General features: G+C 46.6%; 1 protein-coding gene across 1 annotated transcript in view; it reads right to left on the reverse strand.

The window, feature by feature from the left end:
• The window catches only part of LOC144155716 (E3 ubiquitin-protein ligase AMFR-like), a 75788-nt gene that overhangs the window by 43778 nt on the left and 16168 nt on the right, over nucleotides 1–15842 (reverse strand). The window contains exons 2-3 of the mRNA XM_077687329.1: nucleotides 7547–7639; nucleotides 1854–2018 (exon numbers count right to left, since the gene is read on the reverse strand). Coding sequence (XP_077543455.1) covers nucleotides 1854–2018; nucleotides 7547–7639 — 258 coding nt within the window. The remainder of the gene's footprint in view (nucleotides 1–1853; nucleotides 2019–7546; nucleotides 7640–15842) is intronic.

Raw genomic sequence — 15842 nt, forward strand, 5'->3', positions numbered from 1 at the left:
TACAAGTCAGCATCAAAATTAAAACATCAAAATGGCTGATGACGCAAAAACAAAAAAAAAACAAGTCAAAGAATGCTTGGGTTGATGCCAAATTTCTGTAAAAATCTGTAAACATAGTAAAGTAAATGAGCTGAAATAAAAATTGGGGAAATTTGGGCCTGGATGGGAATCAAGCCCAGGAACTCTGGAATGTGAAACAAGCAGGCTTCCTCAACACCATGATGGCTTGATGGCTCAAGCTGGCGAAAATTGGAACTAGTGAATGCAGTGTGACCTTCTTAGAAACATCTTGGAAATGTGCTGAGCCTTAAAATGGGTACTTTTAGAATGTTTAGCAATAAGGTGAGAAGCAGAGTACGCCTCCTCTATATGTCATCTCTGCTTGGTGTGCAGCTGAGGCCTTATCAAGTGGCCTCCACTGAAACCAGCTACCGTGTGGCCACAACAGCGATACATGAGCAGTACCAAGCGGTGGGTGATATGCATACGGTACCACGCCTCACTTGCTCTTTGGATCGCATAAGAGGAAATTGGTAAGAAACAAACAGAAAACATGAAATCTAAATAAAATCACTACAGCAGAGTCATCCTGCGTGGATCCCAGGCTTGAAGGTAATGGATGAGTCCTTTGGAGCTGTAGAGTTGAGCACTGGTGCAGCTCGATCTTTCCTTTGATACCATGATGCCCCACTATTGCACTTACGACTACTGCATGCAGCTACTTTTGTTGTGTTTAGAAAGTCTATGGGCCAGCATCATGGACGTGATTGGGACACCTTTGAAACACACTCCCAACAATACCGGGCACTGGGACATTTATGGCACTATGGCACATAAAATAATGTTATATACTTACACGCAAATATACATGTAACAAGGTGAATGTATGCTTTATATGATGCAGTAGTTGCAGTGATGGGTCATGACTCATGACAGAGTATATATTTAAAACTTATCAGTGAGTACTGGTGCTAACACATGCCCAGAGCAAGAATTCAAAATCAATCTTGACCCCCATATAATGCATGCTTTGAGTGGCGTCGCTTAACAGTGGACTGTTTAAAAGTGTAACTGAACTTTCACAAGCAATTAAGCTGTCGCTTTACAATTATGAAAAATGGATTGTCCAAAAAAAGTCGCAGATTACTCTGTTGGTATCTGTAGAAACTACTGCATGACAATGCTGGTGCTGTCAGCTCGCACTTGGTATTGATTCAACTGTATGACAAGTTGGGCAAACAAAGACTCCTGTGACACAAAAGATCACATCACACATTGTGCAGACGGTCCGCCTACGAAGTCATTCAAGGCATTTCCTGTAAGGGAGGTCCTCCTGCTTAGGAGAAGCTACCGCAAAAACTAGTCACGTGATTTTGCTGCACGGCATCGGACAGCCAGATGTCGTTTAGCCGACTGCATCAGTAATTTCGAAGTGTTGCCACTGGTTGTTGTCTAAATGTGAACAGTGAACAAGGCAATAGCTTTCGTGTTCACCCGCAAATAAAAACTAAAAATGGCTAAAGTTCATGCTTCTTTGAAACATGTGTCGAGTCGAGTTCCCACATGCATTTATTTTACATTTACACACATTTGCTTTCATGCTTGTTTTAGGAAATTGCATAGACAAGCTCCGCCATTCACAATTTGCAACATCACAAACCGGAGTATGGGAAAGCTACGGGGCGGCAATACTCGCCTTCATGCTTTCGGCATTTTTGCATTAATAAGCAAGGTGCTGCCATGAGTGGTACATTTGTATTCATTGTGTTGCCTCTACACTTTAGTGTCGCTTCAACACTATCTTACTGCCCTACATTCCACCCCAGTAGCGATGAGCACATGCAGAGACTCACGTATTCAAATCTATCCTTGCAGAGCTGGGCCAGTAGATGGAGAAAGCCGAGCACAGAAAACCAGCTGCACCACAAAACCACTTCATCCATGTACTGCACATTCATCACACCAAAGATGAAGATAAACTTGTAGAAGACAAAGTTCCAGAACTTGTCCTTCATGTGCTGAAAGGCAAAACAGAAAACAACAAGATTTAGAGCAGAAAATTAAAATGTGCATGAGAAAAACAAACGTATGTTGATCAAAATATGAGCAGCAAACTATCAAACGGATCCTTGTGTGCAACACTTTTCTTACCTATAAATTAAATACACCATGAGGTCTGCATATCAACCAACCTTCAATAAAAGCAGTTTGTATTTTAATGCCATTCAAGACTGAGTTCAATCTTTATTGGCTGAGTTAACTTCTTGATGTAGTTTCAGGTAATGAGAAACTAAAGAGAAAGTGGCTTTGAATACTTGCCGTAATACTATGAACACCTAGCCCTTGGGTGATGACATAATTATGCAATCACCAATGTGATATTACCAGTATCAAGCCATCACAGTAATATTGCAAGCATAAATAGAAATAAAGTTAAGTGGCCATGACTACGTTCTACCTTCCTTGAACCCCAGCTGCTTTTCAAGCATTCCTTGTCACTAAAGATGTATCTTGGTGTGTACAGGTTGATTCACAGCTACAATTCACTGCAGCGGAAGAGGCAAGGATGACAGGAATGCACAACAGCACAATGCATGTTGCCATTTGCACACGTCTTCCTGCCACTATGTCTTTTACCACTGCCCTGTCAATGAAATTTTCTAGGAGTAACCTTTGGGTTCATAAAAAGCACACCGTAGATGATTCTCTGCAGTTCCTTAACTTGGTATTTAAAAGATTTAGAGCCCTGGCAACAAATTATTGAGCTGCACAGCATATGCACATGCATGAGAGCTCACATACGATGCGTGCATATGTTGCCAATTTGGACATGTAAAGCACCTAGTATAAGGCAGCTAAGCCTGCAGTGAATATTCCGTGAGTACTCAGTGAATATCCAGAAAGCACTTCTGGCATTTGCTACTACAGGGGTGAGACAGCTGAATCAGATTTGGGAGCAGTTTTTGGAGCAGCGAAATCTCGATTTTGTAGCAGAAAAACCTTGATTTGGAGCAGAATGATGACATTTATCAAGTCACCTTAGGAGCCTAACACTGAAATAGCCTTTCAATGAAGTTTTTCTACTAGAGTATCACAAGGCACGAACTGCACAACCTTTTTACAAGCCATTTATAAATTCTTAGGCTCTACGTATAGATAGCATGGAGTGCCGTTGAAAACATCGAATTAAAAAACTAAGCACTCGTAAGCATTTTCATTATCATGTGAGCGCTGATATTTTATTTTTGTAATCCCAGACTCTCAGCTTTACACACAATTGTAGAGGCATGGCAAAAGTTGCGCAAAGCGAGGTGACAATCTTCGCACCCCACCAGCCCTCCCATTTATATTCCCAAGGTGCGCATTCACTACGATCGCAATTTGATTAACGTTGGTATGTTTAGCCACCTCCCTATTGGCATTAAATTTCACTTCAGATAGATAAACCATTATTACATAGCGTGCAATCATAGCCCGTCCCGCTATCGGCCACTGCTTGAACAGTTTGCGGCGATGTTGCCTGCGCCGCCACTTCTGCAGTGTCGATCGTCCCATTTCCGCCACTCGCAAGCTCGTAGTCAAAGGCAGCAATAACTCAGCGTTTTATTGTAACACCGCAATGAGTCCGAAATTTCACTTCAAGCACGCACCGCACCTCTCACTCGAGGCCGAAACATGGCGAATTCACGTTGTTTTTGATGAACTCCCGTTCTTCGAGTCACGCAACTTCCCTCAGCAGATCAAACGACTAAATGAAAACCCAGCCACCCCCATAACCAAAACCACAGTAGAAATCGGCGAAGAGCACTCTGCCTGAACCACGAGCAACTGCTTCGCCAGACGGCCATGTTTTCCAATATTCACCACACCAAGACGGCGGCTCCCAGTAATGTCGTTCTGGAGATATACGGCGCTCAGAAAATTGCCGTCTTTTCATCAATTTTCACCAGTAGTTTGTCGCCTGAGTACGCATACGTATTTTTTCTACAGGACTTTGCAATTGTTTTCCATGGGAAAACTTTAAAAAACTCACAGAATATAACATGTGCAACCCGACATGGTGACCTTCGAAAAAACTATCTTGGGGACACTTTTATGCAGGTGTTTTATTGTATGATCAATCAATTAAACCTTTACAAACAGGATCACTTTGGGGGTGCTGGAAAATTATGCCGTCAGTAAGCATTTTTCTTTACTGAAACTGGCGGGAGCGTTAAAATCCTTGGCTCTCAGACTGTTTTGGAGCAGTTTGGCGCAATTTTTGCAATTTCCAAGCTTTTGGAGCAGCGTGGCGCAGGAAAGCAGATTTGTATCAAAAGTGCGCAATATGCGCAGCTGTCTCACCCCTGCTACTACCACAGCTGAAATATGAACCTATGTGAGCGAAAAACTACAACAATGAACAGATTTTTATCATCACACAAATAGAAAGATCAGGACACAGCTACTGCAAGTCATAATACAAAGTAAAGTAAACGTAAGAGAAGTTGCTGAGTTTTGCCCCCAGGCTCCTTATTTCACTCCTGGAAAACCCAAAAGTGTTTAACGCTGTAGCTTGTCCTCACTTTTGAGTGCAAATTGCAAGCTGCAGCCAAGTGGTAACACTAGGTGCTTCCTTGTTAACATCAAGGCTTCCAATGATCACTGTTGTGTGCATTAGAGAATTTGTAACAACTGATGCATGCATGCAGCACAGCTACGAGTAGAAAATTTGTGTGCCTGGCATGACAAGAATAAAGCCAATCTCTGACACAATCCCACATTGGTTCCTCCCTGCCAGGGCTGCCACAACACACACACATTTGCATGCACGCGGGTAAACGCACACACACTTGTTAGGACCCTTACCCACAAAACCACAGGAATTGCCTGCAAAGCCCCTCCATAATTCAGCATTTTTCGGACATATTGCTCAGAAGGACAATGGCTCAGAAGGCCACATTGCCAATCCCCCCCTGTTCTCTGCCACTCTCTTCAACACTTTCCCATTGTGCTAAATTTTTTTTTTCCATTTATTCCCCACGTTTCTGCTTAGAAGTAATCCCTATGAAAAGTCAGAGAACACTAGCATAACCGAGACACTACTGCGGTATACAATTTAAGAATATTCTACCAGCCAGTGGCAGTAGGCCAACCACAATATCAGTCTGCAGCAGCAGCACAGCATTTCAGCCTTCACACAACTAGAAAAGCCCAGGGCTATGAGCTCTAGAGCTTCTACCCACTGGAGTTACTCCAGGATACCAAACAAGAGATTCGAACACCCTAAAACCTAAACTTATGTTTGTGTCCGCAGAAAGCAGCCCGTGCTATAGACTATCTTGCAGGGCACAGAAGAGACGATGGTTAGTGATTATGCAGTTATATGCGAAGCTCAGACTGCATTCTTAACTTTACACCTACCACAGCACCCATTAAACTCGAACCACACCAAGTCTACCAGTTGTTGAGCAAGCACAGCACCCACTACTTCTCCCCCACAAAAGAAGGGCTTAGCTTATAAAAGGAATATGCAGGGTTCCAGATGAGAGGGGGCTGGTTGTCATCAAAGCACCCCCTCCCCCCCTCGATCTGGCTCCCTCCCAAGTGACCTGGAATACTTTTTATATGCAACAATGGGTCAGAGAATGCTCCAATGTAGTCACGTCACCAGAAAATGTGAGGCCAGGCTGTAGGTGACGTACCTAAAACTATCCTTCTGTTTCTAAAAGAAATTGTCTCAAATTTTGCGTGCTTCTCCAGTGGTCAGGGAGGACCATGGCCCTCTATCTTTAGGTCAAGTTTTTCTACTTGGCTTGGGACTCTGCAAATCGATTGATATTTTGGAAGGCTCATTAAAGCACTCCAATTTCAATAGAATGCAAATTTCCTTGTCATAGAAAAAAGAAAAGAACATGTTAAGTTACTTATTCCTCGTTAGTTTCATGAAGATTTACAAATACCACTGCGCAGACATTTCTTCACATACCGGGGCTTTCAGCAACACAAGCTACGGACAATTTGCTGAGGTCTAAATTTAAGATAGGGCTGTAAAGAGGTCCCACCCTTCAATTAGCAATAACACTAAAAGTTAATGTATGCACCCCCTGAAGTGCAAGACAAGTACAACTAAGACACTAATACACTGCAGCTGTTGAGAGCATACTCTACAGAAGGAAGTTACCAACAGTGTGGGCATGAAATTTCTTTAGCGACATTCTTGATTATAATTCTAGATAACTTAGTGAAATAAACGATGAGGATGATGATGGTTGATTTCTAATGGCACAAGGCCAGCTATGGGCAAGGAGCGCCAAGGGTGAAATAAATAACCACTTCTTAAGCCTACTAGCTTCTGTCACTGTCCTTGCTAGCCTGAGTAATGGTTCAACTGTCTACAAGAGAACCACTTAGGACAACGGGCCAGGCGAATCCGTGTGATTCTCTCATAGAGCAGTTTGTGTATTTTTACACATGGCAGAAGGAATGGATTCAACTGCCAACAACAATGCCAGTGACAACTACAGGATTCAATCAAGCAACAACTTTTTATAGCACAAAAAAAAAAAACTATGATGAGCAGTTGTGCACAAGTCAGGACACAATTTTTTGGGGGGCGGGGGCGGGGGGGGGGGGGGGGGGGGGGAGAGAGAGAGGCATTTCTGACATCGTGTGCACAAGGTCTCAAATGGCTCTGCAGCACCATGCAGTACCTACGCAAGTGGTCATTGCAACTTAAAAGGCTGAAATAGCAAGGCAAGACAAACGTACACCTATCTGAAAATTGTACCCAATTTTCCCAATTTTTAGAATATGAGCATGGAAATACAGTCTGCTCTTGTTTTGTTTTTAACGACACGGTTTAAACCTTGGCAGGACCACAAATTTTAGTCGAATTAAGTGAGAAAATAATGGAAGCTCGATAAGTCGATCTAGGAGTAGACTGCATTTACTTTCATCACCCTACTCCTTCCTGGCAAGACAGACGACATGTCATGGAAGTCCACTAAAGAGCCTTTGGTCATACAGAGCAATCCACTTCGACTGTTCAGAAATATAGACGAGATTGAAGACAGCGGCGCAGCCACGATTTTATTTCGGGAACGGTTCTTTACGTCAAATCCTGCGATGATGATGATGCTTGATAGTGGTATCCCCTTCGTAGCGGGGTGATGACGTGTCATCTTACCAAAAAAGAGAACTAAAAAGAAACTGATATACCTATGTTTTACACACTTCGTTTAATACTAGTGCTGCTCTTAGGGCAGGCACAAAAACTTATTAGGTACAACATATTTTTGCGGCGATGCAAAAAAGTTCGCTTTCCCGCCCAGCACATACACAGCCTCCCGAATTTTCTGCACTACACGCGCTGATAAGTTGGCTTGTCCGCACGGCGGCAGAGCGGCGTGGAAAAACCAGCCTGCATGCACCGCGGAGCGGCAGCCACTCGGCCGCAGGCGATATTATGCCTGGCGTTAACATTTGCGTTCACGACACAGCCGCGGTACCATCCAGACTAACAACACACGAACCACGGCCGAAGGTAAACAGCAGGGCTTCTTACCTGTTGTTCAGAAACACGAAGCTCACCAAACACAAGCTTCTGTATCACCTTGCCGATCAGGATTAAGCAGCAATAGGCCATGTTGATCAGGGTCTGAAAAAGAGAGACGCGTCTTTCTGAGTCAAGCTGGAAAACAACTGCATCCAGAAAGCGTCCAACATGCGCTAACGAAGGTTACAAATTCACCACTATTCTGCGTGGACGCAAAAGTGCACAGAAGTGATAATTAAAAATAGCTTACAAGACTGGAGAATTGAATTATTTTTAAAGAACTCAATTTTATTTCGGGAGGGGCCATTTATCCTTTAAGCATTTGTCCTCCTCAACGCCGATATTTATGCATCGGCTTGTGAGCATTTCGGAGCATAGCGTTTAAAATTTAAGCTCCAACAAGTTCCTGCCAACGCCACTGACGGAAGATGTCTCCACCGCCAAAATTGATGTTAAATAAACAAAGATTCACCAGCTCCCTTCCTATGAAACTCAGTGCGCCGATTTATGTGACTAACTTTCAGCCATTTGATCATAGGAAATCACACGCATGTTTCGCAAGTGGGCTGGCTTTAAAAAGGTGGCACGCCTCAATTCTACAATATGCAGGTAAAGCCTTTTTTTTAATGATCAATTCTGGTTAATTTCTGTTACCCGCTCTGGTCTCTCTCTCTCTCTCTCTCTCTCTCTCTCTCTCTCTCTCTCTCTCTCTCTCTCTCTCTCTCTCTCTCTCTCTCTCTCTCTTTCTCTCGACGTCTGCTGATATACAGTAGTATATCAAACCCAAAAAGACTTGTTTCGCTTTACAAAGAAAATAAATAAAGAAAAGAAACTCCGGGGACACCTAAGCACTTCTTACAGGTTGTGAATGTGAAAGTATTAGTGTTCAATTGCACGACCGAGACGCTTTGCTTCCGTCTCGTGCTGCTTAGCGATCCTTGACGCTCTTCAATGGCTTCAATTTGCCTCCTAGGAGTTGCGCCCCTGCTCCCTACTGCCGCCGAGTAACGGGAGAGTTGACGGCGATGGTGAATTCGGCTGCCTGTCTGTTCGCTCAGCCTTCCTCTCCCTAGCTTCATCTGTGGTGTACTGACGCGGACAGCCACATTTCGCTGCTCCAAGTTAAAGCGCAGGCTACGGAACACCTCGCTTTATGGAACGCTTCCAAGACACGTGGTCATCACGGCTTCCAACGCCCGCCTTTTCTCTCAATGGGCCCTTTCATGATTTCGCATGTAATCAGCATGCACGCCAAAACAGGTGTACACAGGTATGTGCGACCGCTGCGTGAATTTTGAAATCGGCAATGTGGACGCTAGAGCGTCGTTCAGGGTCGCCACAGTTAGCGATTGTCCAGTCGCAAACTTTCATAACGAGCCATATTGGTCCTCCCCAGTATGCTTCCCTATAACCTGTCAGAACACGACAACAAAATGAAAATACCAAGTTGGAAGCGGCAGACGCGCCGAGTAAAAGAAATGCATTTTGGAAAGGCGAGGGGACAATGACGGAGCAAAAGAAAGGCGGGCCCCTTTCCATCCCTCCCGTCCCAACACTCGAGAGACACAAAAGTTCTCATTACTTCCCCACGTCTAAAACGTCTCCGGTCACAGCAATACGCGTAGGCGTGTTCCGGTTACTTTATTTCACCACTGGGATGCGTTGCACATTCCCAACAGCGTGCAAGGCCGGGCTAGTTGGTAAGCCATTACAACTTGGTGGCAAGCACATCAACAATTGCGACGACCACGAGAGGGGACGAAAGCTCAATACCAGGACAGCTAGCGCCGTTTTTCGTCCCCTCTCTGCCTTCCCGTTTTTATGGTGCACTCGCCACCAAGCTTACCGAATTCCGCTGTGCCGTATTGTGCTGACCCCAGCAAGAGCGGCACATATCCTTTCTACGCATGCGCCGCTGATAAACAAGCACTATAGTGTGGCTACTGCGCATATATATGTGCGTGTATTTCTTTCAATAAACTGTTGGTCCCCGCGCTCGTGTGTGTCTAGTTCTCCCTTCTGTCCGTGTGCAAGCTGCGCTGTAGGCCCATAATCATAGTTCCGGTTCAGCTCCGGCATAACAACACAAAAAATAAGGATCCATAACAGTTTCAATCGTTGATGTCGCACTTGCAAGTAATTACTAAAAAAGAAGGCACTGTTTTAAATTATATCCTCACCAAGCTGCAAAACTTCAAAACACTACTGCAACGAGTAAGATGTAATGCAGTTCTAATTACGGAGGCACATTCGGGGATATTGTAATAATTAAAACAAAAACACCGGCACAATTGGCTTATTGCGATGAGAGCCATTTTCAGACTACTGACGGACGTTAGCAACGGAGTTTCAGGTAGTTTAAATGAGACGACAGATGACGTAATTGTATAGAAACGCCGCTGCGACAGTCATAATCTGGTGTTACAAGCACGCATATGCATAATTGCGCATCCAAACTGAACAGCACCTTGGTGCAACATGATCGCAAAAGGAGCACGTTACCAAGTGCACTTGGCAACATAGATACATCTGGTAATAATACAAACTTACTCGTTCTAGGGTGACACAGGTGGCAAGCGTGCTAAGAGCTGCTTGCGCCAAAACGTACAGTTGGTGTTGTTTTTTCCTCCTCAGAACTGTAATACATTAATGTTCCTTTGAAGTGCCAGTTCTTCCCCGAGCATTTCGAGCAAAGAAGCAATCTTAAGTGGGGCTAACCAGTTGTCGACTGAAACTGCAGCCCAGCCTCAGCTCTATCTCTTTGAGAAGCGCCTCCACAGCATCTTCAGATTCCCTATAGTTGTCGGCGCACTATCTACGTCTTTCCTATTTATCTAGCCCAGTAGTTCTCAAGCGTGATGAGTTTGCCGGGGACCCCTTTTGGGCTTGCAAAAGTGATGGGGGACCCCATGATGACCTATATTGATCCGTGTCATAATGTCAAACAATTTGCACTTGCAGCTAAAGTCGCCCACGCATATTCAATGACCGCCTTTTGAGGCTGACTTTTATGCCCATGCATGTCATGCTGTCAAAATATTCGCTCTTGCAGCTATAAATCGCACAAACTTTCACGTGCTGCCTTTTGTGTGACTGGCTGTTTTGCATGGCTGACACGCTATGCAAAAAGCCAACGATAGAAGATGTGCTACGGGGAGAAAAAATCAACGTACATTGATTGATTGTAGGGTTTAACGCGCCGACGCAACGCAGGCGATGAGGCGCGCCGTAGTGCAGGGCTCCGGATTAATTTTGACCACCTGGGGATCTTTAACGTGCGCCGAAATCTCGAACACACGGGCGTTTTTGCTTTTCGCCTCCATCAGAAAAGCGGCCGCCACGGCCGGGAATCGAACCCGCGTCCTCGTGCTCAGCAGTGCAACGCCTCAGCCACTGAGCCACCGCGGCGGGTTAAACGTACATGCCATGCAGCGACGTCACATTTTTGCATTTGCCGCAGGGTTTGTCAAAACGGAGAAATGAATGCGAGAGAGTTTGAGAAAAGGCTTCGCGGACCCCTGAAAAGCCCTCGCAGACCCCCCACTCGAAGACCACTCATGCGGTCTAATTAATTAGGTGCAGTTTGCGTTAAAATTTCGCGTGCTCTTGTTCTGCCACGGCCATCCTTCGATTGTAGCCAGGTAGCACGTTGTCTTCGCGATCATGCTAATGTTAATGGCTTACCAGACTACCGTTACCGTTTTTTCCCGGGAGCATAAAGCGTACGGGCTAGGAAATGTAAGGGTTCACCTTTCGTCTGGCCTAAACATAAAACCGCAAAGTCGGCTTTTCTATTTTGTTCCAGAACGGATGTTTTCTCCAGAATATACCGCTTCTGTATGGTTGATTCGAGCAGAAGTTGTTTTATTTTTCGCCTTTCAGTTTTCGTTCCAGCAACGTTACAGCAACTTGCGTGGAGTAGTAGTGACGTGACACATGCTTCCGAAATCGCACAAGATACCGGTAATATAGAACTCCCAAACTTTATTTTCGCCCAGCTATAACACTTGGATCACACAACGGCATCGCAAAAAATAAAAAAAAAAAAATAAAAAAGAGTGAGAGAAGCCAATACCCTTCCAACGGCCACCGTAAACATCGTTCCACAGAGAAATTCCAGCGCTGGAACTTTGAAGGATGCAAACGAACAACAGTACATGAAACAGGTCACTGACCAAGCGCCGCGGCTCCTTCAGGACCAATAGACGCTTAATGAGAGCGTTATAGCGCGCCAATCATCCACAGATGCGCGGAGGTGGGGAAGCAGAATGAAGAAAGCGCCGCAAAAGCGTAAACAAGAGCGGCGATTCAGACGGCCGATAGAGCCGGCGACAGGGTCCGCAACAAGAGCGAGAGCGGTGGCGGAAGTAAAAGCGGAAGTGCACCCCCACGCCCTCCTTCAAGTAGGACGGCGCCGCTTCCGCCAGGAAAACGCGCGGCGACCCTGTTACGTAAGCTCTTTGCGAACTAGGCCAGGAAAAGTTACATCACGAGCCGCCGCTATCCCCTCCGTGTGACAGAATCGCGCGGGTGTATTGAGCCCGTTATAGCAGCCATACCTGCGCGCACGCGTGCGGCCGCTCGCGTGGCGGTTATAAATTCACTCCGGGCTCGATGCACGCGCGATAGCGGGCCGATACCCTTCCGACGGCTGACCACGGCGAGCTATTTTTATCGCGGCGCGCCTTTGCCCACTATGGTCAGCGAGGACCGGTCAGACACAACGTGCCGCACTGGGCTCGGCATCTTGCTTGTGCTCTTCTTGCCACGGTGTGTCTAGACGCTGACTCGTCTAGCGAGCTCCACGAAAACCGGTTTGTCCTTTTCGGTACCAGGAGAGCTGATGGGAGGGCACGACACGCATCACACATGGCGATAAAGTTTCCGAAAGGTATGTCTCCCCTTAACAACTTATGCAAGTACAGGTTGTTAAGGCTTCCTCCGCTGATGCAAACAAAACGATAACAGGACGGCAGGGAAGGCAACACTCTGCAGAGATGGGAGGCCGAAAACGAAACCAAGCATACATGCGAATTTCCCGCGCGACTTTAAACAAGACGAAACAGGCAAGGAAAAAGCTTTGACGCATCAAGGATAGATATACCTGACCACTGGAACCACCACATGATGCGTTGCCCCGCCACAAGTGACTTGCCTCGCACGAAAGCTCACCTGGCATAATTTCAACACGTGTCGCTGAAGGCTTGGATAAGCCATCAGGCGTCTCGCTACCCCGCAACATCCCGGTGTCGCTTCGTAAGGAAACCCCAAAGTGGTAAGGGTTCCTCCCCGACTTGCCATCTGGCAAAGAATCCCACTGACGCGTTGACCGTCGCCACGAAAACGCAGATGCCGTTCTGGCGGCACGACAGCCGTCTCTGCTAAGTCTAGTGCTGGGCGCAGACGATCACGTTTTTCAAATTCGACACCTTCAGCCCCCCCCCCCCCCTCCCCCTTCTTCCCCCCCCCCCCCCCCCCCCCTTTTCCCCGATGCACAGAGCGGCGCTGCTGCTCATGCGACAATACGTTACGAGGAGCGGGTGAGAGCAAGGGATCCACATAAGCGGACCGCTAAAGTTTTTAGGTACCTATACATGGAAAAGCGTAGAGAAGCAGTGGCTAAGACAATAATCACGATGAAATATGTAAAGAACAGTAGAGAACCAGACATCCAAGGCAACCAAAAAAAAAAGAACCCAGGCAGACAGAAACGCATACATGGAGCAAATGGATGAAATGGAAAACGTCGTGAGACATGTACAGGACAGGAAAGTCTGACATCAGGAAGAAAAACCTGTAAGATAATTCCAAGGGCAGTGCTTTGCTTTTTGCGGCTAGAGCTTGTTGCTTGCGAACGAAGAGCTTTGTGGGGAAGTATGCACAAAATGATGGGGTATGCGTGCTCTGCAAGTAAACTTTATTCAGTTTGCCAGCTGTCTTGCTTAGTCGTCGGCCGTGAGCCCTTGGGCTCTGGCAGCGTCCTCACCCAGCTGGACGGCCCAGAGTAAATAAAAACAATTCGACTGTGCTGGAATGTGATAGTATCCTTCCAAATGCCTACGTCGGAAATATTCTCCTTCCCGAAGCCGTAGGGTTTCAATTAAAGGTAGCACAGAGACAGTGAAGTTCAAGGCTTTGGAAGAAGATTAGAATGCTGGTGAAAGAAGAGCACATAGGGGAATATAGCCTACAACAGCTACCACCTGTAACGGGCAAAATTGGATTTGAGCATGCCGTTAATAGCCGCGCTAGAATTAAACATAGATGAATTCTTCGGTGAGATGACGCAAGTCACCGTCCAGCTACAACGGGGATACTATCATCAATCAATCAAATCAATAAAACTCCATCAGTCTTGTGAACACAAACTCCACCAGTCTTGTGAACACAGCCTTCCTGCCGTTCTGCTAGGCCATAAGGAACACGGCCGGGCCCTCCTCCAAGTGGCCAGCGCCCAACACGCGTCCGCCCCGCTTTTCTGCGTTGATTTTCTGCCGCGTACACCATAAGGCGGCCGCTGTTTGTCGTCCCCAGACTGTACTTGGACGCAATGTACCACAAACCGAGCCGAATCTCTGGCGTAGCAGGTGGAATCGCACTGACGGTTATACTACGGTGGTGCCGGGGAGCTATTTAAAGCTCCATTTCCTCGATGACGGGATCGTAAAACATAGGTTAGGAAGCGAGCAGCACGGTCATAGTGATACACGATGAACGCACTTGTCTAGAAACAGACGTCTTACTGGACTGCGATTATAGCGCTGGTGCTATTCATTACGACAGTCTAAACGAAAATGCGAAACTCACAAGCATGAGTTTATAAGATAAACTGGAAGCAGGCTCTTGGATATTATGTACGATATTTTGGCACGTGTGCTTTGTATACCTTACTTAAAGGAGCAGATGCTTCGTTTATTTTTGACAGCTATTTTTGTTGTTTGCGCGAAAATTGATCACAATAGAATTCCATCTTCTGCCGTTCACTGCCATCGGCGGAGGGATGCGGGAAGGATTCGTGACACTGAACGAACATGCATGCCGGCCATTGCACCAACAGGACCTACTTTGTAGCTTAGAACAGCAGAATTCGATCGATCAGATTGGCGCCAGGTGGTCAGACTGCCGCTTCTGTTTACAGCGACTGGCGAATTCGCCTTACAACTAAACAACAGCCGACAGCAATGAAAGACGGCTGGGGAGAGGGCCAAAGTTAATCGGCGCGATAACGCACCGAAGCTGCGTACGTTATGCGCGATAACGCACCGAAGCTGCGTACGTTATGCACAGGCTCAAGGTGCGCCGTAATGGAACGATTAGTTTATTTTCCCTGCAAGGATTACTTTTCTGGGTGCGCCGAAATTTCGTGCACGCGCACGGCGACAGAAGGCAGCCAGTTCCGAACTGATTATCTCAGTGACAGAACGCCTCGTTAAGAATCAAGTGCGGTTTGCGTTCACGCGGCGCCCGTGCTGCAACAGCGCACAGCACGACTCGCCATCGGACTTTCCCGCAGAGGCTCAGTGATCGGCGGCGAAGCCCCCATACCGAGGGAACCCTGCAGGTCCGTTACGTGCAACGTTTTTAGATTAATCTAAAAACGTTGGTTACCTGCCCGGTCGCGCAGGCGGCCTCGATATTGCGGCCCAACAACCCTCCTGCGCATGCGCGGGTTCGATGCGGCTGCTCGCGCGGTATCTGACTCATCGCCTTTCTGACTGAGTGAGAGTACTTTTGCTCGTGTATGTTTGACACTGCCTCGAAACCTGTCGAGGCACGTTTTGACTGTCGCCAGTGACTGTAAGAGGAATGTGTTAAAACGGAACGGAAAGTTGGGCTAGTTGGTATCGATTCATCTTGGTGGAAAAAGCGCTCAAAAACACGGACGAGCGCCGTGTTGTCTGCCTTTCTTTGTCAGTGTTTTAGGGCTTTTCCCATCGTGACTTTTAGATCGCTTACTGACGAGTTACCAGTGCGTTTGGGACAGAGCTCGCTCGAGGACGGTACTCTGCCCGTTCGGGTTGTCATGGTTTAGCACACCAGTGTGCCAAAGTATCGTCGCTTTTCTCTACTCGCCATGTATTGAACAGTTTGAGTTTAGCCGTTGGCTCCTACCTCGACGAGACGCGGGCCGTACTCGTGCGCCTCATCTTGTCGTGCGATTACGTCCACCCCCACGGCGGATATCTTACGCACTGATCAGACGGGGTCTCGTGTGGGCGGTGTAATCCGGAAGCAAACACCCGTAGTGGCTATGAAGTAAGCTATGAGTAAATGAGGGTAAAATTTTCGTCGAATATTAGGCATC

This window comes from Haemaphysalis longicornis, unplaced genomic scaffold, assembly GCF_048455015.1.
Source record: "Haemaphysalis longicornis isolate Haplotype H1 unplaced genomic scaffold, Haemaphysalis longicornis Haplotype H1 scaffold_1, whole genome shotgun sequence".
Taxonomy (NCBI): domain Eukaryota; kingdom Metazoa; phylum Arthropoda; class Arachnida; order Ixodida; family Ixodidae; genus Haemaphysalis; species Haemaphysalis longicornis.